Source organism: Macrotis lagotis, chromosome X (assembly GCF_037893015.1).
Source record: "Macrotis lagotis isolate mMagLag1 chromosome X, bilby.v1.9.chrom.fasta, whole genome shotgun sequence".
NCBI classification, from domain to species: domain Eukaryota; kingdom Metazoa; phylum Chordata; class Mammalia; order Peramelemorphia; family Peramelidae; genus Macrotis; species Macrotis lagotis.
In genome coordinates, this window is record NC_133666.1 from 701,765,380 (window position 1) to 701,792,529 (window position 27,150).

At 39.2% G+C, this 27,150-nt stretch overlaps 2 protein-coding genes and 1 pseudogene across 2 annotated transcripts in view; all 3 read right to left on the reverse strand.

Moving 5' to 3' along the window:
• The window catches only part of LOC141499668 (uncharacterized), a 56,614-nt gene extending 39,331 nt beyond the window's left edge, over window positions 1–17,283 (reverse strand). The window contains exons 1-4 of the mRNA XM_074202319.1: window positions 17,243–17,283; window positions 16,994–17,120; window positions 5,756–5,882; window positions 3,995–4,090 (exon numbers count right to left, since the gene is read on the reverse strand). Coding sequence (XP_074058420.1) covers window positions 3,995–4,090; window positions 5,756–5,882; window positions 16,994–17,120; window positions 17,243–17,283 — 391 coding nt within the window. The remainder of the gene's footprint in view (window positions 1–3,994; window positions 4,091–5,755; window positions 5,883–16,993; window positions 17,121–17,242) is intronic.
• Window positions 2,186–3,961, reverse strand: LOC141497061 (ganglioside-induced differentiation-associated protein 2 pseudogene; annotated as a pseudogene).
• A 1,302-nt stretch (window positions 17,284–18,585) lies between the features above and the next one.
• Window positions 18,586–27,150, reverse strand: part of LOC141497211 (uncharacterized) — a 56,176-nt gene continuing 47,611 nt past the window's right edge. Inside the window, 1 exon segment of the mRNA XM_074199858.1 lies at window positions 18,586–27,038. Coding sequence (XP_074055959.1) covers window positions 24,811–27,038 — 2,228 coding nt within the window. The 3' untranslated portion in view covers window positions 18,586–24,810.

Sequence of the window (27,150 nt, forward strand, 5' to 3'; positions counted from 1 at the left end):
TATTTTCATAGCCCCTTGTGGAAAAGGTATTCAAATCCTGGCCAACAGGAGTCTGTGCTGATCAGCTAGGAGAGGGTTTCCATTTTCTCCAGTTGGAGTTACTTGAATTTTTGGAATGGGTGTGGCCAGGCTGAAGAGATAAAAGGAATCTAGCATGATAGCAATTATAATGTAAACGTGGAAAACAACCAAATCCTGGACAAAGAGGAAGGCAGGATGAGCTAGGACTGGAATTATGTACTGATCCCTGTCTTTCTCTTGAAAGGCTGAAATTGTACAGGGAGCCAGAGATAGGGGGAGTTGTAGAGAGCTTCCATTTTCATCCCAATGTCCAACCAGAGACAACACTTTCACCTCACATTCTCTTAACATCTTGGCTCAATGATATTCAAGTTCTTTTCTGGATCCTGGACCTTCTCATATCTCCCAATGAGGTTGTTAATTTTACTCATTTTATAAATAGGCAGGCTAAGACATAAGACCTGAATTATAGATAACAAGACCGGCAATGATGCCAAGCATCATGCCCTATGGGGCTTCTGCTCCTCACTGCCTCCAGGCAATGCCTGGAGGTCTAATGATTAGACAAGGTAAGTCAGAGTCACACAAAACCTGCCATCATTAGAGAAGGGCGCATGCGTGTGTGTGTGTGTGTGTGTGTGTATGTGTGTGTGTGTGTGTGTGAAAGTATCATTAGTTTCTTTCTCATGTGACACATTAAATTCTTGGTAAATTGGTAGGTAGTTCCTAATTTTACTTAGAGGACTAAGACAGTTGCAGTTTTTAAAAAGACATTACATATACCTGTTATTACAGAAGGGTGAAAAAAAGACATCTCTTTATCATACTGTTAAGAGCAAAACAGTGGCGCCCCCACAGACCAACTGACTGAGGGATACAAGTCTGCAACTTAGATAGTCCGTATCCAGCTCAACATTTCTATGATCTTTTCTCAAGTACTAGAATTTCAGTCAGATCATTTCCACCATTCATACTTTCACATCCTTCTTCAACAAAGGGAAAGAATCTGGATATCTAAGAATTAACAACACAACAGGTTTGGAAATAATGTATGTATCTGAGAAGTGTAGTCTGAATGGTTCTGGACTTTGTTATAAATGGTTCAGTGATCCAGGCAGCTTTCACTATGATGGGGACAAAATAATCAAGATTCTCAGTCTGTCCAATAGTCTCATGCTTTTCAGAGAATTTAAGACATTTGAAAGTTGCTCTTCAACAGGAGTTGCAGATACAAAACCTCTCCTTCCTTTTATGCTGAAATATTAGCATTTCCACTAGATGAACATATACAATTTAAAATAATGGCACAGTGTACAAGTGACCTACAAATTCCATATTGTATATATGCCTGAAAAAACATCAATTAAAAATTTCAGAGAGGTGGGGACAGAAAAGCCCATCTCTCTGAATTCTGTTAGCACAAAATTGATTTCTTTTTTTTTTTGCAAGGCAACAGGGTTAAGTGACTTGCCCAAGACCACACAGCTAGGCAATTATTAAGTGTCTGAGGCTGGATTTGAACTAAGGTCCTCCTGACTCCGGGGCCAGTGCTCTATTCACTGCGCCACCTAGCTGCCCCAGCACAAAATTGATTTCAATTCAACGGACAGCAAGCCCTGAAGAGGGAGGCATCCTTCTAGCAGTACTACAAGATGGAAAGTCATCAGTCTGTTGATGGGGGGATAAGATACATAGAAAGGGTGGAAAGTCAAGTTACTATGGGGATATGGCAGCTGGAGGAGGCTGTCCACTTGGTGGATTTTATCTTTAAGTACTGAATCACAAAAGGGGGTGAAAAACTGCATTGATACCTCAGATCAAATGGTGGATGGAGATGGACAAACTAAACAACTCTCATGTTTTTCTTGTATTTGATATTAACAATATCATAGAGTTTTTTCAGGAAGTCGGAGTTCAGGTAATTGGACTTGCTAGTAAGTGTCTGAAAGTATACTAAGACACATTCTTTTACAGCAATGTGATCCATAACATAGATGAAATATAAAAGAGGCTTGTCTATATCTATTAATGTTACAGGAATGTTTTTTCCAACCACCACCACCACCATCACTTTGTGACCACAAAATGGTCTACATCTGTTTATATAACATTTTTAAAGGATTATCAGATAGATCTTGAATTCTTGCTATGTCATCTCTGTTGATCAACATCTCCCTTTATTTGATCCAATAAAGGAGTGATCAGCTGCCAAGCCCTCGTCTGCCTCTTCTTGGGTGTCATCCAGAGTCCCTGGTTTTTCCCTGATCCTGATCTGTCTCTCTGGTACTACTGACCCCCCTTCAGTGTTTCCAATATCAGCAGGAAGATATGTCTTCCTTTATTGTCCTTGGAAAATATAAAGGCAGTGGCCTCTTTTAAGCCCAGAGACAGCAAATACTACTTTTTCAATGGTCTCCTCTGAATTTCTAAGAATCTTCTCACTGTGCAGAGTGTTATGTGGCTAGCATCCTCTAAAGGATGACCTCTGTTGGCAGAATTGATGGGCAATAAACCAACAAAAGGCATTGCCTGCCTCATTGCCAATTGCAGCCCATTCCTGTAGCAGCTCTAGGGAGCTTTCAATTGCAGTGCGAAGGTGGCTCTTGTATTTAGGTTCCAATGAAATGGGCAGCCAGACTGAATCCTTTCACAAGGTTTCTTTTCCCTCTTTGGCAATCATTGAGTTGCTGGCATTCTTCCTTCAAGCCAGGCCCTGCCAACATGAAGTTGCTTTGTGACCCTGGCTTCTTCACATTGAGCTCTCATTGCCAGTATTGTCCCTAGCCATACACTCCAGTCAAGCTATGTCTCCTTTCCAAAGAACCACTTTTCCTTTGAACTCAATGACCTTCTTGAGCTTAAATGACCTTCTCCTGGAATATTTCAGTTAGAGTTTCTGAAGAATTGACTTCCTCTACTTCACACTATTCTGACCAAATGGGCAGAGTATCAATATCCACAAACTAGGCAGGATCCCCCAAAGGATCATGGTATGAAATGTGACTAACTCCTTAGGAATTTAGTTTTTATTGGAACTCCGTGTTTCTACTTCTCCATTTGGTCAGTGGGCGTGTAGTCAGGACAGGTGAGGATCGGGTCAAACTCTGGAAAGAGGATAGCTGCACCACATGCCCTGATGCCACTCATCCAAGAACAATAGAAATGGATAGAAACCTAACAACAGAGAGGGACCAGAGGTGAGAACCTCTCATTTTTCTTTCACCCTATTTCTCCCCATATATGCTGGAATCCAGTGTATGGACCTTCTTTCTGTTCTGGAGACAGGATATTTCACCTTCAGATTCCTTAGGTTTTCTTTGCTATTCCCATTGCCTAGCATGTTCTTGGGGTTTTCCTGATGCCTCCAGCTAGAGATCACCTTCCACAATGAGCCTTTGCCAGTTCTCCTTAATTTTAGGTTCTTCCCTCTTTTGACCAGCTCCAATTTAGCCTATCTATAGTGGATTCTTACATAGTCATTGGCATATTCTCTGGCCATTCAACAATGAGCTTCATGAGAGCAGGAGAAGTCCCTTACATCTATTTATGTGCCTGGTGATTTGCACAGGGTCTTGGACATCATAGACACCTAGATGTTTGTTGACTTAAGAAAGTTTAGGAAAGAGCTCATAGAAAAGGATATAATACCTTTTTTGCACTTTGAGAAGAATGCTCTTCTCCTGAAAATTCCAAACAATGACTTCTTAGGAACATAGACTGATTCCTGAAGCAATTCTGAAGAATCTGAAATTCCTGAAGGAATCTGAAAGTCTATGGAGATCAGTTCCTCATTTTACAGATGGAGAAATTGAGACTCAGTGGTTCAGTGATTAATGCCAAAAGCCACTGACAGGAAAAAAATCTGAAAAAGTACCCCAAGACTGGTCCTCATGCCCCCTTGTCTAGGATTTGCTTCACTGTTACACATAAAACTGGTCATGGTAGCTCTCATAGACCTGCTTTCCTCACTTACCTGGACAGTAGCTCCTCAGGTTTTCCTGCTCCAGAATCCATGGAATTTCCCATTGCTCAAAATAAGAGATCACATCTTGTCTAGGAATTGGAAGCCCTGGGCGGGGAAATAAGTTGGGGATGAAGATGGAGAGAAAGTTGGAATTTAGTTCTCTTTTGGAAAGGGCTATGGATACAGAGCTACTGCACTTTGAGGATCACTCCAATATGTTCATACAAAGGAGCCTGGACTCACCCATTAGCATTTACTTGTAATGTAAGTAACCCAAAAGAGGATGTGCTGTAACACCTAGCCAATCGCCTGTCCCTCCCCCATTGCACCCCCCCCATCTCAAGTTCCATTTTGGTGGAAATAACTAATTCTAAAACTGGGTAAAGAAGGCTATGGTGTAAGACCAGCCTCAGGTCCCAGGGACCTTGAGGAAGCAGCTTTGGTCCTGTTCCTTTACTCTGTACCTCACACCCTGAAATATGTAGAAAGTTCGAGTACTGTTCACTTGGGGAGACTGCCTCTTCGGGTGCGATTCTCCTTCGGCCAAACTCAATAAAGCCAAGTTGTTGCATATTCTGTTTCTTGACCAGTCTGCTGTTGCTGGCTATGTCAAGAGCGTGCAAGAAAGGACCCCCAGGGTGGGTCCCAGGCCTCCTGAAGAGCAGCCTCAGAGCAGTTATATTTTGAGCTCTGGGGAGAGGTAGGAAAGAAGATCATGAATGTATGGCAGAAGGAGAAAACTTGGTCTTGGTGCAACTTCTTCATAAAAGGTTGGCATCGATATACACCTTCTATTATCCAGAAATCAGAGGCAGCTAATAGTGTAGCGGAGATAGGCCTGGGCTAGAGTGAGGAATGTCAGAATCTAAATCCAGCCTCAGACAGTTAGTTGTGTACTCCAGGAAAAATCATTTACCCTCCATTTGCCTCAATTTCCTCAACTGTCAAATGGAAATTGGAAGGTTATTATCAAGATGATATGACATAATATTATAAAGGAAGCACTTGGCGTAGCACCTGGTAAACAGAAGGGGAAAATAAATGCTTATTTTCAACTCTTCCCTTCCCATCATTTATGTTGAAATTTTGGGACAAGATGAAGGAAGATGAAGGATAAGATTGTTATACTAGGGACAGCTGGGAACTTTAAGTTACAAACTGATGCTCATGGAAAGAAAAATATTCTAAATACTAGACTCATCCCCCCAAAAAAGCGATTGAAAGTAAAAATTGAGCAGTTGGGCAGTTAGGTAGCACAGAGGATAGAGCACCGGCCCTGGAGTCAGTAGGACCTGAGTTCAAATCTAACATCAGACACTTAATTACCATCTGTGTGGCCTTGGGCAAGTCACCCCATTGCCTTGCAAAAATGAAAATAGAAACAATAGTCCAATATTTGCATTAATGTGGTTGATTGAAGGCAGAAGCCTTAAATAAAAAAATAACTGAGTGGTTTTCAGAAATTTTGTAGGAAACATTCATGTCTAGGTTGAGGGTAAACTAAATAAGCTCAAGATGCTTCCATATTTATTTGATCTTTGTTCTGAAATTAGCTAGAAATGGTAAGAGATAGCTTCAGGAGCAACAAAGGAGATGTTTAATCACTCAGGCCATTCAAAAGTGAGCCATCCAAAGGACCTAGTCTTTTGGAAACAGGAGACCTATACTTTCCTATCTCTAAATTAATCAGTCCTCCAAACCCTCGGAGGTAAGGAATGAAGATATTCCCATTGACTACAGATTCAGTGTCACAAGGGGAAGAGTCCTCACCCACGGAGAGCAGGTTCTGGGCATTTTCCAGCATGACCTCCTTGTACATCTGCTTCTGATGAGGATCCAAGAGGCTCCACTCCTCCTGGGTGAAGTCCACAGCCACATCTTTGAACGTCACCAACTCCTAGACCATCAAAAGTCATCAGGTGTAGAGCTGAAAGACTCTTGAGAAGTAAAGAATCCAGCCCTCATCAATTCTAGATGGAGGCTAAGAGAAGGGATTTGCCCAGAGTTTATACCATGTATGAGGGTTAGAGTCAGCTCTAGAATCCAAGGTCATTAAAAGCCTGAGGAAATTCTGAGAAATGAATCTTATATATCAGTTGGAACAAAGGTGAGAAATATCTTAAAATATAATGCATCCCTGAGCAACCAGGGAGAAAGTTTGTGTTCTACCTATGAGGTAGGAGGTGGATATGTGTGTGTGTGCAGGAGAGCGAGGGAGCGAGCGAGAGAGAGAGAGAGAGAGAGAGAGAGAGAGAGAGAGAGTGATGTGGAACTTCTTTCTCTCAGACCAGATAGGAAGAAGATGGTGGTGTAGGATAGAAATGTCTGGACTCTCCAGATTTCCTCCACAAGTGGACAGAAAGTCATCATGAGATGAACACAGAACAATAAAACAAAGGGGTAAAGTCTTAGGAGGAAAACTGTCATTCATTCATAGAACAATGCAGGGGCTGAGGATTGAACTGAGGAAAGTGTAAACACCTCACTGAATCATCCAACAGGAGACCCTGAGAGAAGCAGTGGGGACCTCAAGAAATTTTACTTCAGCCACTTTTCCATCACAAACTTTCATCTAAGGCAAAGTAGATGTTGAGTGGGGGAAGACTGAAAGATCTCCTGGTATTTCTGGAAGTCATTGCTGGCATTGCTGACCAGACAGGACCCCATTTGTGGCTGTGGGGAGAACCCAGTACCATAGGGAGCAAGAAATTTTGGGGACAATGTGCCTAGGGTTGAATGGAGGAATAGAGCAGACCCTGAGCCAAATCCTTGGTCCTTGAAAGTTAATTGAAATAGGGAGGATTTAAAAACAAAGAATGAGGGCTCAGGACCCAATAAATCTGTTTGAAACACAGAAGAAAATAGGGCAGTGTGGTTACTACTGGTTTCCATTTAAGACCTATTTTTTGCTAAGGAACCAATCCAAAAAAAGAAGGCATTGTCAAGCTTCATGAATTCTCCCCTATGACTATGTTATCAATGGCTTTTAATTATAAATATTTAGTGCAGTGATTAAAATAATTTTTATTAATAAGTTTCTCTGCAAAGGAGGGCCATTTTTTTTCTATTGAGAAAAGGCCACAAATTACAACAATGTCCATTCTCACATGCAGTTTGAAAGACTTGTTCCTGCCCTTTATATCAATCACTGGTGGGAGTCACAATCTAATTGATACATTTATATGTTTTCCCCCTTCACGCTCATTAAACTAATGAGCACAGTGGAGGGAACAGTAATACATATGAACCTCCTGGAGCAGGAACATTTGTAAAGGACAAAGACTCTAGATCAACTTGAAAGGAGATGGGGCAGGCCTGATCTAATCTCAGGTCTGTCAGGTTGGGGTCAATTTATCTTACATTCATATATCTGCACCTACAAAAGTCACAGGCAGACTCCAGTCTTTGTAATATAAACTAACAATCTCCTCTTACATTCTATGGAAACCAAATACCCTACATTCCTGACAACTACAAAAAGGGATTTGGTTGCTCTTGTTATTCTAGTCTGGAACTAGACTGTGCTCACCTGAAGTGGGTGTCTGAGGCTCCCAGTGGCCATTTTCCTTTGAATCCAGGCTTCCTGAATGGGTAGCAAGGACTAAAGTGACTCCTTTTCCTCAAGTTCCTTCATCTTATTTCTGGTTTTTATCTAAGTTGAGGTTCTTGGACCCTTTGTGGACCAACAAATGTAATAACAATCAAAAATATTACTATCAGAAGAGACACCTATCCAAGGAAGTTTTTAATTCTATTTCTTTCTAATAACCAGGAAATAGCCAGAGCTCCTAGAAAGTCCCTTCCTTTTTTTACCTCTGTGTAGAAAAATCTCTACCTCATAATCCCAGGAAAGGGACTAAAGCAAGGCCTAGACCACATATGCAACATCTCAGCCAACAACAAGTCAGGGATCAGAACCTCAGCTCCAGCATAAAAACTTGGATCTATACTCCCTCTACCCCAGGAGCAGAGCTCAAACAATAAAGATGTGCAAAAATGCTAAAAGAGCACTCACTATAGAAAACTACTATGTAGATAAATGTGATAATATTTCAATGTTTTAAGAAGAAATCAGTGAAAAATTACTCACAGAGGAAGTCTCATAAGAATCTATGAAATGAACTCAAATCCAAAACTTCATAGAAGACCTTAAAAAAGAATTTAAAAACCAAAGAAAAGAGGAAGAAAAATGGAATAATACAATGAGTCACCCAGGAAAATTATGAAAAATTTACCAAAAAAATCAACTCCTTTAAAAGTAAAAATAACCAATTGGAAAAAAGAATTTAAATCTTCAAAAAATACAAATGACCAACTGGAATAGGAAAGACAAAAATTAATTGAAAAAATGTAATGCTAAAAAATTAGAATTGAACAAATAGAAACCAATGAATCTACTAGACTACAAGATTCCATCAAAAGAAAAAAAAGGCTGAAGAAAATGTAAAGTACCTTTTAGAAAAACAAATGACATGGAAAATAGATCTGGGAGAGATAATTTATGAAACTGGACTTCCAGAAAACCTAGATCAAAAAAAGAACCTAGAAAACATCATGCCAGAAATTATCAGGGAAAACTGTCCAAATATGCTAAAACAAGAAGACAATACAGCCATTTGAAAGAATACACAAAACCCCTCCAGAAAGAGACCTCAAGATAAAAACTCCAGGGGCTGTTATAGCCAAATTCCAGAACTCTCAAATAAAGGAGAAAATATTGCAAGGAGCAAAAAGAAAGCAATTTACATACAAAGAAAACACAATTAGACACATACAGGACCTATCAGCCTCAACACTGAAGACCAGAGGACCTGGAATACCATATATATCAGAGAGCAAAGGATCTGGGATTACAACCAAGAATTTACTGCCTTGCACAATTCAGTATACACTATCAGGGGAAAAGATGGATGTTAAACAAAACAGAGGACTTCCAAAATTTCCTGACAAAAAGAACAGAACTGAAGAGAGAATTCAATAGCCAAATACATGACTCAAGAGAATAAAAAGGTAAATGAAAAGGGGAAGGACAAAAAAAAAAACAAACAAATGTTAGTCAAGACCATCAAATTGTATACAACCCTAAAAGGGAAGGTATAACACTTATGACACTTGAGAACTGCATTTCTCTTAGGATAATTAAAAGGTCGAATATAAATGAAGAGATTGACTTAGAGGATATGGGTATGATTGGGTTTTGCCTGTATATTGAAGAAGACCAAGATAACAACCCTATGTTTGAGACAAAAAGCCCTGATGAAAAGCAGGGGAGTTTGCTCTAAACTGAAATGTTTCAGTTTCCTTTGACCTGCTTTAATTCTGCTGTGCTGACAAAAGCTTATCACTTTCTCTGATAAGGGCATCATAAGCTTGGCATTCCTAAATCATGTGTCTGCCATAATCAAGTGTAAAGTTTTTAAGTGAGACCTTCAGAACTTCTCAGTACATAGAGCCCTTTGAGATTTTTATAGTTAATTAAATCAGGGTTGGACTTAATGCATACTTAACTTAACAAAGGGTTAAGTACCCTGGGTGGGACGGTGGGGGAGTATGGGACAAAGTATGCTTGGGAGGAGAGGTACAAATAGTTCGTGAAAAGATTTGGCTTTGGATGATACTTTTGCTCATGAGGATTGTGTGTCCTTGGAGGGTACTTTAGACGGGGGTAAGGAAAAAAAGATCATAATTTGATGTAATTCAAGCCTCTTGAAAAGTGTACTTCTTTTTTTTTTTCTTTTTTTAGGTTTTTGCAAGGTAAATGGGGTTAAGTGGCTTGCCCAAGGCCACACAGCTAGGTCATTATTAAGTGTCTGAGGTCGGATTTGAACTCAGGTACTCCTGACTCCAGGGCCAGTGCTCTATTCACTGACCATCTAGCTGCCCCAGAAAAGTGTACTTCTAATGAGAGAGAAGGGGGATGGTATTTAGTGACTTCAAGGCAATGCTGCTTATCAAATAATCAATCGATTTGTGATGGTTCTTTGAGTTTATCAAATAATCAATTACTCAAGCTGTGATTGATGATGCCTGATTAATAGTACTTGAGTGATAAATAACATCTGCTTCAAAGGCAAAAAGATTTATTATTTTAAAGGGAAAGAAGGGAGAATGTGAAAACAGTAAATTCTATTCAACAGATCTGACCCAGAAAAGGAATAAGATACATTTCCACTTAGGTATAAAAATCTATCCTATTTCATAAGAAAGGGAGTGGAGGGGGAAGGGAAAGATAAAGGAAGAAGGGACTGACTAAAAGGAAGGCAAAGGTATAAGTGAAAATAAATTCAAAGTTAAATTTTAGGGTTTTTTTTACAAGGCAGTGGGGTTAAGTGACTTGTCCAAGGTCATACAATTAGACAATTATGTGTCTGAGATGGGATTTGAACTTGGGTCCTCCTGATCAAAGTTAAATTTTAGAAGAAAGGTTAAAAGGAGTAAAACTTTAGTTAGAAGGAAAAAGAGGAAAGGAGAGAGAAAAATTTGAATGGGGAAATATAGAATTAGTAATTCTAATAAATGTGAATAGAATGAACTATACTATAAAGCAGAAGCAGATAATAGAATGGATTAAGGGGTGGCTAGGTGGCGAAGTGGATAAAGCACCGGCCCTGGAGTCAGGAGTACCTGGGGGGTCTCAGACACTTAATAATTACCTAGCTGTGAGGCCTTGGGCAAGCCACTTAACCCCATTTGCCTTGTTAAAAAAAAAAAAGTGAACAAGTGAATAAAATGGATTAAAAACCAGAATCCTACAATATGTTGTTTACAAGAAACACTTCTGCAGCAGAGATACACATCGGGTAAAGGTAAAATGATGGAGCAAAATATATTATGCTTCAGCTGAAGTAAAAAAATCAGGGGTTGCCATCCTGATCTCAGATAAAGCAAAAGCAAAACCAGATCTTATTAAAAGAGATAAGGAAGGAAACTACATCTTCCTCAAAGGCACCATAGGTAATGAAGTAATATCATTATTAAACATGTATGCACCTAGTGATATAGCATCCAAATTTCTACAGGAAAAGCTGAGTGAATTACAAGGAGAAATAGGGAAACTTTAATCATGGGACCTAACCCTAACCCTAACCCTAACCTCCCTCTCTCAGAACTTAATAAATCTAACCCCAAAATAAACTTGAAGGAAGTTAAGAAGATGAATGAAATCTCAGAAAACTTAGATATGATAAACTTCTGGAAAAAAACTTAATGGGGATAGAAAAGAATATCCCTTTTTCTTGGCAGTACATGGCACCTTCCAAAACTGACCATGTACTAGGGCCTAGAAACCTTATAATCAAATACAGAAAAGCAGAAATAATAAATGCATACTTCTCAGACCATGATGCAATAAAAATTACATATAATGAAGCGTCATGGAAAAATAAACCAAAAACTACTTGAAAATTAAATAACTTAATTTTAAATAATGAGTGGATCCAACAGCAGATCACAGAAATAATCAATAATTAACCAAGAAAATGATAATAATGAGACATGGTGCCAAAATTTATGGGATGCAGCCAAGGTGATTTTGAGGGGAAACTTTATATCTCTAAATTCTTATGTAAATAAAATGGAGAAAGTGGAGATGGATGAATTGTCTATACAACTAAAAAAGCTAGAAAAAGAGCAAAGATCCTCAGCAAAACACCAAATTAGAAATTATGAAAATCAAGGGAGAGATTAATAAAATTGAAAGCAAGAAAACCATTGATCTCATAAATAAAACTAAGTTAGTTTTATAAAAAGCCAATAAAATAGATAAACCTTTGGTTAATCTGATTTATAAAAAAAGAAAGAAGACAACCGAATTGCAGTATCAAAAATGAAAGGGGTGAACTAACCACCAATGAGGATGAAATTAAAAGAGATAATTCAGAGCTACTTTGCCAAATTGCATGCCAATAAATTGGATAATTTGACTGAAATGGAGGAATATTTAGAAAAAAACAAACTGCCTAGATTAACAGAAGAGGAAATAATATACTTAAACCCATTTCAGAAAAAGAAATTGAAGAAACCATCAATAAATTCTTTAAGAAATCCTAGAGGGATTTACAAGTGAATTGTACCAAACATTTAAAGAACTATTAATTCCTATTCTACAGAAACTATTTTAAAAAATGGGAGGATTGCCAAATTCCTTTTATGACACCAACATGGTACTGATACCTAAACCAGGAAGAACCAAAAGAAAGAAAATGATAGATCAATCTCTCTAATGCATATTGATGTAGAGATCTTAAATAAAATTTTAGCAATGTGACAAAAGCAAGTTATACTAGAATAATACACCATGATCAGGTAGGATTTATACCAGTTGGCAGGGTGGTTCAATCTTAGAAAATCACTCAACATAATTGAACATATCAATTAGCAAAAGCAATAGAAACCATATGATTATCTCAATAGATGCTGAAAAAGCCTTTGATAAAATCAACATTCATTTGTATTCTAGAAAGTTTAGGAAGAAATGGAGTTTTCCTTAAAATAATAAGTTCTATGTATCTAAAACTACCAACAAATATTATATGTAATGCATTTCCAATAAGATCAGGGGTGAAACCAGGATGCCCATTAGCACATTGCTATTCATTTTAGTATTAGAAATATTTGCTTTAGCAATAAGAGAAGAAAAAGAATCAGAACTGGCAATGAGGAAGCAAAGCTCTCACTCTTAGCAGATGGTATGATGGAATCCTTGGAGAACCCAAGAAAATCATCTTAAAAACTCCTTTAAACAATTAACAAATTTAGCAAAGTATATAAAATAAATTCACATAAATCATCAGCATTTCTATATTTAACTAACAAAGCTCAGGAGCAAGAGATAGAAAGAGAAATTCCATTTAAAGTAACTATAGACAACATTTTTGAGAATCTACCTCCCAAGACAAACCCAGAAACTGTATGAACACAATTATAAAGCACTTCTCACCCAGTAAAATCAGATCTAAATAACTGGAAAAATGTCAATTCCTTATAGTCAGGTCAAGCTAATATAATAAAAATGACAATTCTACCCAAATTAAATTACTTATTCAGTGTCACACCAATTAAACAACCAAATAATTATTTTACTGAGCTAGAAAAAAATAATAACAAAATTCATCTGGAGCAACAAAAAGCCAAAGAATAGGAAGGGATCTGATGGAAAAAAAATGTAAAGGAAGGTGGCCCAGCTCTAAACCATATCTAAAACTATAATGGTAAAGCAGCAGTCATCAAAACTACCTCATAGTATGGCTAGGTGGCTCAGTGGATAAAGCACCAACCCTGGAGTCAGGAGGACCTGGGTTCAAATCCGGCCTCAGACACTTAGTAATTACCTAGCCGTGTGGCCTTGGGCAAGTCACTTAACCCCATTGCCTTGCAAACAACAACAACAACAAAGCTGCCTCCTATGGGTCAAGACATAGATGAATGTATCAGTGGGAAGGGCAGGTTCAAAAGAAACAGTCGTAAAGGACTGCTGTTTGCCAGTAGTTTGCCAGTACTAGTCTTACTGTTTGACAAATTCAAAGACATTGCCTTTTGGGATAAGAACTGGCCACTTGACAAAAATTGTTAGGAAACTGGAAAACTGTATGACACAAACTAGATATAAACCCACATCTCACTCCCTACCAAAATAAGGTCAAAATGGGTACAGGATTTAGACATAAAGGTCAATGCCATAGATAAATATTTATTAGATCTAGGGAAAGGGAAGAAATTTATGACCAAAAAGGAAAGAGTAAAATATAAACTGCAAAATAAATGATAAGCTTTTGCACTAATAAAATCATTGCTGTCAAAATTAGAAGGAAAGCAGAAAGCTGGGAAACAATTTATAAGGTTACAAGTCATTCCCCAATTGATAAATGCTTAAAGGGTATGAATAGACAGTTTTCAACTGAAGAAATTAAAACTATATATATACTTATATGAAAAATGCTCCAAATTATAATTGATTAGAGAAATGCAAATTAACACAATTATGAGGTATCACCTCATACCTATCAGATTGGTTTAGATGACAAAAAAGGGAAAATGATAAATGTTGGAGAAGTTGTGAGAGGATTGGGATAGTAAAGCCCTGTAGGTGGAATTGTGAATAGATTCAGCCTTTCTGGAGAGCAATATGGAACTATGCCCAAAGAGCAATAAAACCATTCATTCCTTTTGAACCAGCAATTCCAATTCTAGGTCTATATCCAGACAAAATCATAAAAAAATGGGAAAAGTCCTACATGTTCCAAAATATTCGTAGCAGCTCTTTTTGTGGTGGCAAAGAATTGGAAATTGAAGGGATGCCCATCCATTGGGGAATGGCTAAACAAGTTATGGTACATGAATACTATGGAATATTATTGTTCTATAAGAAACCATGAATGGTTGCATTCTAGAGAAGCATGGAATGAATTACAGGACCTGATACTGAGTGAAGGGAGCAGAACCAAGAAAACAATGTACACAATAACAGCAAGATTGTGAGATGATCAACCCTGATAGATGCAGCTCCTCTCAGCAGTTCAGAGAGCTAGGACAACCCAATTAGATCAACTATGGACAATGTTATTCCCATCCAGAGGAAGAAAAACAAAACAAAACAAAAGCACCCTTCAGAATCTGATGAACATTTCATTCACTTATTTTAACAAATCTATAAACGTGTTAACACAAATGTGTGTGTGTACAAATGTCCCCTGCTGAGGGGAGGGGGGGTGGGAAGGGAAGGTGGAAGGAAATTAAATAACTTAAAAATATGCATATTCATATGGATGAATGTTGAAAAACTTTCCTAAATAAAATATCAATAAAAAAGAACTAAGGATAAACACTATCAAGCTTATTCTTCATACTCTTCCTCTCCTCATTCTCCTACAGAAGTAGAAGGGGCTTGGGATCCCAGGTGGGATGAGACTAGGCAGAGCCTCAGTGACTCTTGAGGCACAGATCTACCACCAACTTGTCCCTAGCTAATACACACACACACACACACACACACACACACACACACACACACACACGCAATCCAGACTATAGGGAGAAACTAGGAAAGGTTGAAGATAGAATGGAATCACAGAAATGATTAGGGGAGGCCTGAGACTGGGAGACAAAGTCCAATCTGGGATTCAGTTCTGAGAGCTCTGAAAGAACTTGAGACAGGAGCTTCTTTTGCAATGGTAAAGAAAAGGAAATTGATAGGCTAGCCATCAAATGAGGAATGACTGAATAAGTTATGGTATATGAATGTTTTGGAGTACTATTTTTCTATAAGAAACCATGAGCAGTCAGAGTTTAAAGAAGCATGGAAAGAATTACAGAACTGATGCTGAGTGAAGGAAGCAGAACCAAGAGAAAATTGTACACACTAACAGCATTGTGAATTGATCAACTAAGATAGACACAGCTCCTTTCAGCAGTTCGGAGATCAAGGACAACTCTGGGACACCTGATGTGGACAATGCCAGCCACATCTGGAGGGGGGAAGTGCCACAGAATCTAAATGTATACTGTTCACTTTTTAAAAACTTGTTTTTTCCAATTTCATGGTTTTGTTTTCCCTTAGTCCTAATTCCTAATATGTAAATACGTCAAACACAAATGTACACTTTCAACTTTAACCAGACAAGTGTTGAAAAACTATTGGGGCAGCTAGGTGATGTAGTGGATAGAGCACCTGCCCTGGAGTCAGGAGTACCTGAGTTCAAATCTGGCCTCAGACATTTAATAATTGCCTAGCCATGTGACCTTGGGAAAGCCACTTAACCCCATTGCCTTAAATAAATAAAATTAAAAAAAAAAGAAATATTATCAAAACATGTAATTGGAAAAATAAAGTATCAAATGAAAAAAAAAAGAATTTGAGAGAAGGAAGTAGGAGACCTGAGTAAAGGGAGCAAAAGTAGGGTCTGGGAGGCAAGATAATTTAAAAGAGCTCATGGCAGGAAGTTCATGGACACTGGATTGCTCTACAGGCTCTCCTCTACACTGAGTCTGGGAAAACAGGAACTGGATCCTGAGGTCTAAGAGAGTGGAGGAAGAAACTGGTAGCCCCTGGGAGAGGCTGTGCTTGGAAACAGAAGATAGGGAGATGAGTGATAAAGATCTGATGGGGAGGCAGGTCAAGAGTCAGGAGTTCAGATAAAGAAGGCCAGGGTAAAGCTTGGGTGGCGGAGTCCAAGGTGGGTCCTGAGGGCAGGACAAATGAATTTCTAATGAAGAAGTGGGAAAGGAAAACAGGATGGGTCCTGAGAGGAAGGCTGAAATCCAGACTCCCAGATTCCTGTAGTTAAAGTCTGAGGTTGGGGAAGTGTGAGGGTGAGTCAGGAAGTTTGGGAAATGATTGGGAGGCTGGAAGAGAATTGGGGGGAAGCCTGTCCAGTAGCCAGGCTCGGGAGAAAGGGGTGCTCCCGCAAGACCTGAAGGACACTCACCATGAGATCAGATGATGAGGATGAGACTCAATGGCAAAGGCAGCAGAAGAAGATAGGAAACAGTGGGGGCGGGGGGAGAGCTCTGGCTCCCACCTACCTGGGACATGCAAGCACAGAACTAGCTTCCAGAAGGTAGAGTGGTCTCAATTCCAACAGCAGGAAGGACAGAAATCTGAGCTCCAGAGAAGGCAGTGCAGTCTCAATTCCAAGACTTCCTGCTACCCACCAGCCCTCTCTGGGAGGGTCTTCTTAGCCCCCAAAGCACCAGTCTGAGCAGCCCCAGAGGCCCCAGATCCTCCAATCACAGCCAGAGTAAGGACTCTAGGACCTTGACCATCCGTTCTCCTTAAGCCCTGCCCTCCATCACATGCACTGCCTTCTCCACTGCCAAGATCCCTTCTTCTCAGCTGAACTCCTCCCTGATTCCACCACATTTCCCGCCAAGTGCTCTTAGCCCCACCCACCAGCCTGGCCTTCTCGGAGAGCGCCTCCTCCTCTGTCCCTGCCATCCCTCCTCCTCCTCCTGAGCCCCAAGCCCACCCTGCTAAACCTGCAGCCCCAGTCCCCAGGGGAGTGGGGCCTCTACCTTGAGGGCCTCGAAGGGAATGGCTTTTGGAAAACCTGGGAAGCCACGGCCCCCTGGCATGGTGGAGATCCAGGTTGGAGTGGCCTGAGGCGCATGTGGTTCCCTAGTCTGTGTCCTGCGGGATCCACTACAAGGGACCAAAACACACTTCAAATCGGGTTTTGAGGCGATGGGATGAGGAGCTGGGAGAAGAGGAATGAAAGGCCATTGGATCTTGTTCTGATTGAAATTAGTTTAGATATCAGCAACCGCTGGAGGTGATTGTGCTGGGTCAGAGACGTCCGAAACATCGCGCTCAGGTGGCAATGTTCCTTCAGGTTTTCAATCTGCACCACTGGCAATGTTATTATTAGCTTTGACATTTCTCCCATTGTATTGTTTGAGAAACCACTTTATAAGAAACCTTGGAGATTCAAACTGACTTCTAGATGGAGATGTGTTTGTGTCCTTAGAAAATCAGCCTCTTTTCTGATCTGGATGCAACGAACTGTGGAATTAGACTAGAAGAGAGTGTGGTGAAATATATAGACTGGTTCATCTTTAGCTGGTATATTTCTCCTTAAATAGATGAAAGAAACACCTTGCCCTTTGTGAACAACAAGTTATCCTGGAAATTCTCCTTTTCTGCTCAGGGCTTTGGAAACTGGCCAAGCAACTGCTTTGGCACCATCTCTTTAGGGAAGATCATCACATCTTCTCAGCCCTAGAGAGAAGTGCCCAAGGAACATTGTCAGTTGCCCAGTAGACCAGGATCAGACCTCTTCAGTTTAGGCATAGCCCTAAAGTATGGGGGGGGGACACACTTTTTTTTTTAGGTTTTTGCAAGGCAATAGGGTTAAGTGTCTTGCCCAAGGCCACACAGCTAGGTAATTATTAAATGTCTGAGGCTGGATTTGAACCCAGGTACTCCTGACTCCAGGGCTGGTGCTCTAACCACTGCGCCACCTAGCTGCCCTGAGGCAGACTTTTACACTTTAAAAATAATTAATCAAATTAGGTCAATTAATACAAAGGAATATTAGGGGCAGTTAGGTGGCACAGTGGACAGAAGTGACCCTGGAGTCAGGAGGACCTGAGTTCAAATCCAGCCTCAGTCACTTAATAATTACCTAGTGATGAGACCTTCGGCAAGTCATTTAACCCCACTGCCCTGCAAAAAAAAGCAAATATTAAAATATTAAGAAATCTGATTTCTAATTGGATGAAAGATTAGAGATTTCTAAATCTAGGGTGATAAACACCTGCAATTTCCTGAATTCAGCAAAAAACAATTACAGGAAAATGAAAGGAAAAATGGATCAGTTATTGTGTAGTCATTTTTCAAGTATGTCTGAGTCTTCATAAGCACTTTTGATTTTTTTTTTTTTGCAAGGCAATGGGGTTAAGTGGCTTGCCCAAGGCCACACAGCTAGGTAATTATTAAGTATCTGAGGTCGGATTTGAACTCAGGTCCTCCTGACTCGAGGGTTGGTGCTCTATCCACTGTGCCACCTAGCCGCCCTTGATGTCTTCTTGACAAAGATAGTTTTGCCAGTTCCTTCTCCAAATCATTTTATAGATGAGGAACTGAGGCAAAAAAAGTTAAGTGCTTTGCAAGGCCACACTTGTATTAAGTGGCTGAGGCTGGATTTGCAACCAACTCTTCCTGACTCCAGACCCAGCACTCTTATTTACTGAGTCACCTAACTGTTCCCCAATTTATCAGTACAGGGTCAGATTTTAGATTAGACAGATAGGTTCCATGAGATGTACAATTGTTAAAAACACTCCTGGAACTAGCCAATATAACCAAAAAGGATGGTTAATGTTGGAAGGGATGTGGGAAATCTGAGACACTAAAGCATTGTTGGTGGAGCTGTGAACTTGTCCAGCGTTTCTGGAGAGAAATTTGGAACTACCCAAAGGGCAACAAAAATGTGTATCCCCTTTGACCCAGCAATACCACTACTGAGTCTATACTCTGAAGAGATGATGAAAAAGGGTAAAAACATCACTTGTACAAAAATATTCATACTTGGGGTGGCTAGGTGGCGCAGTGGGTAGAGCTCCAGCCTTGGAGTCAGGAGTACCTGGGTTCAAATCCGACCTCAGACACTTAATAATTACCTAGCTGTGTGGCCTTGGGCAAGCCATATAACCCCATTGCCTTGAAAAATCTAAAAAAAAACAAACAAAAAACCCCCAAAATATTCATAGCATTCCTGTTTGTGGCAAAGAATTGGAAAATCAAGTAAATGTTCTTCAAATAGAGAATGGCTTAGCAAACTGAGGTATATGTATGTCATGGAACACTATTGTTCTATTAGAAACCAGGAGGGACGGGATTTCAGGGAAGCCTGGAGGGATTTGCATGAATTGATGCTGAGTGAGATGAGCAGAACCAGAACACTGCACACCCTAACAGCAACATGGGGGCCATGATCAACCTTGTTGGACTTGCTCATTCCATCAGTGCAACAATCAGGGACAATTTGGGGCTGTCTGTGATGGAGAATACCATTCCAGAGAAAGAACTGTGGAGTTTGAACAAAGACCAAGGACTATTCCCTTTAATTTAGGGGGGAAAAAAACCTGCTATCTTATTGTCTGATCTTGCTATCTCTTATACTTTGTTTCTTCCTTAAGGATATGATTTTTCTCTCATCAATCAATTTGGATCCATGTATACCATGGAAACTATGTAAAGACTGACAGACTGCCTCCTGTGGGGGGGGCGGAGAGGGAAGTAAGATTAGGGGAAAAATTGTAAAACTCAAAGTAAATAAAATCTTTAAAAACATTCCTGGTGGGCAGCTAGATGGTGCAGTGGATAGATCACTGGCCCTGGAGTCAGGAGGACCTGGGTTCAAATTCGGCCTCAGACATTTAATAATGACCTAGCTGTGTGGCCTTGGGCAAGCCACTTAACCTCATTTGCCTTGCAAAAACCTAAAAAAAACCACTCCTGGAAATATATTTTATTCCCTATAGCTCAAGTACTAGAAGCTCAGACCATTTATTCCTGATCAAATCAAAGAATACTTTAATATTCAATTAAACATTTTTCCGCAGAACAATTTATAAAAAATGTATTATCCTTCAGTGCTGTCTCTCCCAATGTAGAAATCATGCTATAATATAAACAGAATTTCAAGAGTTCAGAAACATCAGTCATTTGGAAAGACAATTTCTAAAATGCCTTAATAGGTCTATGTGATATAATATTTTCTTATCAGGTTATGGGGAAGAAAAGAGAAAAAAACAGACATCAAACTTTTCCTGACTCAAGGATTTAATTTACAAAATGCAAGACTATTTTCTTTCTTTTTTTTTTTTTTTTTTGCAGTTCAAGTAGCTCTATGGTTGGGTGTGGGAAGGTAGGGTTGGTCTTCATATTAAGTGAGGAGCATGGCTGCCTGTAGACTAATGGAATGCCATTTGAGGGGCCTCCTTGGCAGCAAGGCCAACATCTAAGGCTAAATGGACGGTTTCACAGTGGGCAGATCTTGCAGCATTTTCTTCTTTAGACAATCAATAACCTGTACAAACCTGTCCTAAGGATTGAGGTATGTGTCCCCCCCCCTTTATCACCCCAGTAAGTAAAATCTGGCTTAGTTTTTCCTAAGAAGTTCAGGACCAGGAATGTTTTGATTAACTTTATAATGTTTTATTTGGTTGAGTTTTTCAGCAAGTCTTGAAGCTTCATGATTAAATTTGTCTTTGATACTACCATCTCTGGTTCCACCATCTTGAGGATATGGTCAAAGGTCAGCTTCTCTTAATGTGTGAGCCAATGGAAGCCACATATTTTATTGTACAAGTTAAAAGAACATCCCAAGTTTATATAGAACATACTTAGGAGCTATATAGCTCTGAAATGTTTTGGGGGTTTTTTGCAAGGCAAAAGGGGTTAAGTGGCTTGTCCAAGGTCACACAGCTAGGTCATTATTAGGTGTCTGAGGCCGGATTTGAACCCAGGGACTCCTGACTACAGGGCTGGTGCTCACCTAGCTGCCCCTGAAATGTTTTTTTCCCACCATACTATCTGAAGCCAACACTGAAACTTTATTGACTTTCCCTCCTCTTGAGAACAGTAATTTAATTTAAAGTAATTTAACAAGCTATGTCAACTGCAGCAAAGCATGAAGAATAATAGGACATTCCCAAAGCTTCTTCAGGCACTGAAAGAGTTGGTCTAAAACATGTGGGCCTACCCAGTTTAATTGGTTTATGGCGCTGTTTTGTCATTTGTGGTGCTCATGAAGTATGGGGCACAGGGAAAGCATCACTGTAGTCAATAGTCCTGGGTTCCTTTTGTAGCCATTTTTATTCTTTTACTCTACTGGTTCTTAAGATGCTATTGGTCTAGTTATAAACTGCTGCATAAGCTCTCAGTCTCCTTTAAGATGAGACTAAGGACAGCGAGGCAGCCCTGGACATTGTAGAGCATGGACTTGGAATCAAAGACTCCTCTCCATGACATTTCTTAGGTATGTAATGCTGTCAAATCGCTTAAGCCTGTTTGCCTCACTTTCATCATCAGTAAAATGAGCTGGAAAATGAAATAGCAAACCATTCCAGTATCCTTAACATGAAACACCACCCCCTCCTTCAGCCTCGATGGTGTCACAAATTATAAGGCATGGCTGAAATGACCAAACAACAAAGAAGGCAAGTCTATATGACAATTATAAAGACAAATTAGACAATCAGGTTGAATTTGATGACAATGGTTTCTTTGTATAGATTTTAGAAGGTACAGTCTTCCTTCAGGAGAGATTGCATAAGTGGTCTCAAGAGCACCAGGCCTAATTGTCCAAAATAAAATCTAGTCAATGAAGGGACAAAGCTTTGAGCATAAACAGTTTATGAGAAATCTAAATGAGTGCCAATGGTTTCCTAATTATGCTCAGAGAACTGAGAGTCCCTGCCCCCACTTTAAGGGTAGAAAAAAGAGTAGAAGTTGGTAGGTGGAGAAAATTATATAATTGTTTAAAGAACTGAACTTATCATCGAGGCAGGGGCAATGTCATTAGCTGAAAGTCTGAAATATGAGGAGATAAGAACTCTTCTTTCCATGTTCAAATCGTTAATATACTCCTTTTATTACATTTTATTCTTCATTTTGGGAATAAAAGATTCTCAAACAGTACAATCAAGATGATTGCATATAAAACTGCAAATGAATAATATACAAAACTTGATATTCCTTTCAAATATGTAACAAAATTGTCATGTAAACTTTGTTCTTCCCTTCTCTGGCCTAGACATGGCTACCATTAGACACAAATCTGTATTTGCACTTATTTTTGCTTATCTTGATGCAGGTAGAATCTATCTACCCGTGCCCTTTATAGTAAATTTAGGTTTTAACCAGGAGTGATGGATGGAAAGTGTAAATATAGACAGGTCATCTGGAAGAAGAATCTTAGTAGTGACATGACCAAAAAAGAAAATGGGCTACCTCTTAGGACAGTAACTTCATAACCAACAAGGTCTTCAGGCAATGATCACTTTAACATGAGGGGATTTCTTTTGGAGCTTGTTTTATTTTTTAAAAATTAGCTCTTTCACCATTTCAATCATATTTGAATTATATAATTCAAATTATATCATTTCCTGATCAATTCAAATGCTTGTGCTCCGAAAGAAATCTTTGTTAGTGGCATCTCAATAAAGCAACTTTTCCTCAACCTAGTGTTGAGTAAGAACCCAAAACAAAAACTTAACAAACTACTTTTCAAAGTTACATTCAAAATGACTAGGTGGATTTTTAATCTTTTTTGCCCAGCTTACCCACTCTGACTCTGACATACCAAGCCTTACCCTTAAAAACTCCAACAAAAAGCTAGAAAATGTGCTAGAGTAAATTCTAAACAGGAAAGAAAAACATTACAATTTAGTTATTTTTTCCACCCTATCATGGGTTTAGGATGATAAATAGAAAGATCTGTGTACATGGGGATGGGAGCTGGCCGGAATGAAACCAAGTGCAGAGCTATCAGTCCCCATTCCAGTGCTCAGGCACTGGCAATACCAGGGCAGAAAGAGATCTCAGGTGACTCCTGAACCAGCACTGGAAGAAGGAATAGGGACCAGCTCACAATTCTATCACCTATTATCTGATCACAGTTCTGGAATGGAGATTAAAGGTTGTGAGCAAGAGAGGGTGGCAGCTTTGTATTGAACAAGTGAAAAGGTCCAAAAATTTAGACTCTTTGGCACTGTGCCCAAGAATAAGATGTAGAAAAAGTTCCCACCTTCAATTCTGCACACATTCTTGCACACATTCATAGACCAAAGGGGAGCCAAAGGAGCCAGCAGTTCAATTCCTTTGAACACAGAAGCTGCAAGTAGGCAAACAATGAGAGAATCCAATGGCAACCTACTGAAATTCAACCAAGAGAATCAAATTTGGATCAGGGAATTTCTGAATTCTGACCAGGAGAAGAGTGGGTAGACCCCCTTTTGGGAAGTGCTGACAACATGAAGATCCCCAGAATGAGCTATGAAAATAGCAGAAGAATAGGAAAAATCAATGACATCTTACCATCACCTTCCTTAATAAAGGGGCAAATTCAGACTTTAGTTTCTAATATTAACAATTTCTGGAGACTGAAAAACAAATTTCCATTTCCCTTGTTTGTGTCTTGTCTGCCTACCAACTTCATTAGATTTAGAAAAGCAGAGATGATATCATTTTAAACTCTTTCAAAGTCCCTAGAAAGTTGTCATTCACTTGATAGCATTTTCCTTCAGGTGAATGGGCCAAAGGAAAAGGTCACTTAGGATGCACCAAGATAAAAAACAATGATTTCCAGGAGTCACTGAACACCTCTGACTTTCCTAAATTTTGAAGGGTCAAGCATGGGAAGCTTTTAGAGGGAAATTGCAAAGTTTCTGATCAACTTAATAGTGGCTGCTTTTCTTTTTTACTCAAATGTTCTACTCTGAATCCCTTTCTCATCACCATGATTATTGGCAGGAGATAATGCTTCTCATATTAAAGAGATGGTTCTTGATTGTCACATACAGTGGTCTCAATGTAGGGGGAATACATACACATCAGGGCCTGTGGTAAAATATTTTGCTTGAAATTTTGTACCCTTGTGCAAACAACTCTGATTTCTTCTCTTAATTGTGTTTTCCTCCAGTTGACAGAATGCTAACAGTTCTTTTTCTTATTCTGAAGAATTGTGTTTTTGAGAACTCCAGTCATATCCTTTATCAAAATGCTAGTATAGGAAACTCAGTATTCCCTTTAAATTCATTTAATCATACATGTCAGTGATAGGGTTTTTTCCTAATATAAATTTTCTGATGGAAAATAAGGAATGATGTATACCTGAAGACTTTACTAGATCGATAGCATTCATAAGGTTTTGCTCCAGTGTGGACTCACTGATGTTTAACAAGTGTGTCCTTTAATGAAAAAAACTTTTCCCCATAAATCACTTCATAAGCTCTCTCTTTCAAGTGAATTCTCTGAGGAGGAGTAAGATGGGACTTCCACAAAAAATCCTTTCCACATTGACTTCAATCATAAAATTTCTCTTCAGTGGGTTCTCAAATATTTAATAAGCAAGGTCTTATGTGAAAGTCTTTTCATATTGATCACATTCATAAAATTCCTCTCCAGTGCTGATTCTCTGATATGCAAGTCTCTTCTTGCCTGTAAAAAGCCTTTCCATATTGATTATATTCATAAGGTTTCTCTCCAGTGGGGATTGTCTGATGTCTAACAAGAGTACCCTTGAATGAAAAAGCCTTTCCACATGGAGAGCATTCATAAAGTTTTTCTCCAGTGTGGATTCATTGACATGCAATAAGTCTCTCCTTCAATGTAAAGCCTTTCCACACTGACTACAGCCATAAAGATTTTCTCCAGTGTGAATTCTCTGATGTGCTGGATTATGGTCACTCTTAGTAAAAATCTTTCCACATTGATTACATTCATAACATTTCTCATCAGCCTGGGGTCCCTGATGATTAATAAGAGAGCTCTTATATGAAACAGTCTTTCCACCTTGAGTACATTCATAAGGTTTTCCTCCAGTGTGGATTCTCTGATGTTTAACAAGTATGTCCTTCAATGAAAAAACCTTTCCAGGTTCATTACATCCATAAGGTTTCCCTCCAGTGTGGATTATCTGATGTCTAGTAAGATTGGACTTCAAAGTAAAAGCCTTTCCACATTGATTACATTCATAAGGTTTCTCTCCAGTGTGGATTCTCTGATGTTCAACAAGAGTGCCCTTCAATGAAAAAGCCTTTCCACACTGATCACATTCATAAGGTTTCTCTCCAGTGTGGATTCTCTGATGTTTGACAAGAGTGCCCTTCAATGAAAAAGTCTTTCCACATTGATTACATTTACAAGGCTTTTCACCAGTGTGGATTCTCTGATGTTCAATAAGATGCGCCCTCTGAGTAAAAGCCTTTCCACACTGATTACATTCATAAGGTTTCTCTCCCGTGTGGATCCTCTGGTGTGTCGTTAAACCGACCTTATGAGTAAAAGTCTTTCCACATTGATTACATTTATAAGGTTTTTCTCCAGTGTGGATCCTCTGATGTGTAGTTAGACTGAACTTCTGAGTAAAAGTTTTTCCACATTGAATACATTTATAAGGTTTTTCTCCAGTGTGGATCCTCTGATGTGTAGTTAGGCTGAACCTCTGGGTAAAAGTCTTTCCACATTGATCACATTCAAAAGGTTTCTCTCCAGTGTGGATTCTCTGATGTGCAGTAAGTCTCTTCTTGAATGAAAAAGCCTTTCCACATTGATCACATTCATAAATTTTCTCTCCAGTGTGAATTCTCTGATGTTTAACAAGAGTGCCCTTCAATGAAAAAGCTTTTCCACATTGATTACATTCATAAGGTTTTCTACTAGTATGGATTCTCTTATGTGTAGTAAGATGGGACCTCCATGGAAAAGCTTGGCCACATTCATTACATTCATAAGGTTTCTCTCCAGTGTGTATTCTCTGATGTTCAACAAGAGTGCCCTTCAATGAAAAAACCTTTCCACATTGATCACATGTATAAGGTTTCTCTCCAGTGTGTATTCTCTGATGTTTAACAAGAGTGCCCTTCAAGGAAAATGCCTTTCCACATATATTACATTTATAAGGTTTTTCTCCAGTGTGGATTCTCTGATGTTCAGTAAGATGGGTCCTCTGAGTAAAAGCCTTTCCACACTGATTACATTGATAAGGTTTCTCTCCAGTGTGGATTCTCTGATGTTTAACAAGAGTCCCCTTCAAGGAAAATGCCTTTCCACATTGATTGCATTCATAAGGTCTCCTTCCAGTGTGGATTCTCTTATGTGAAGTAAGATGGGACTTCCATGGAAAAGCCTTTCCACACTGATCACATTGATAAGGTTTTTCTCCAGTGTGGATTCTCTTATGTTCAACAAGAGTTCCCTTCAGTGAAAAAGCTTTTCCACATTGATCACATTCATAAGGTTTCTCTCCAGTGTGGATTCTCTGATGTTTAACAAGAATGCCTTTCAATGAAAAAGTCTTTCCACACTGATTACATTCATAAGGTTTCCTTTCAGTGTGGATTCTCTTATGAGTAGTAAGATGGGACTTCCATGGAAAAGCCTTTCCACACTGATTACATTCAAAAGGCTTCTCTCCAGTGTGGATTCTCTGATGTTCAACAAGAGTACCCTTCAATGAAAAAGCCTTTCCACAATGATCACATTCATAAGGTTTCTCTCCAGTGTGGATCCTCTGATGTTTAACAAGAGTGCCCTTCAACGAAAAAGCTTTTCCACATTGATTACATTTATAAGGTTTTTCTCCAGTGTGGATTCTCTGATGTTCAGTAAGATGGGACCTCTGAGTAAAAGCCTTTCCACATTGATTACATTTACAGGGTTTCTCTCCAGTATGGATTCTCTGATGTTTAACAAGGGTGTACTTCAATGTAAAAGCCTTTCCACATTGATTACACTCATATGGCTTACCTCCAGTGTGGATTTTATGGTGTACAGTAAGATTGTCCTTGGTAGTAAAAGCCTTTCCACACTGTTTACATTCATAAAGTTTCTCTCCCGTTTGGATTCTTTCATGTATATCATATAATTCTCTCCACATGAAATCACAGTCACCGTCATTAATGATTCTTTCTTTGTAAGTTTCTTTCAGAGAAAGGCTTAATTT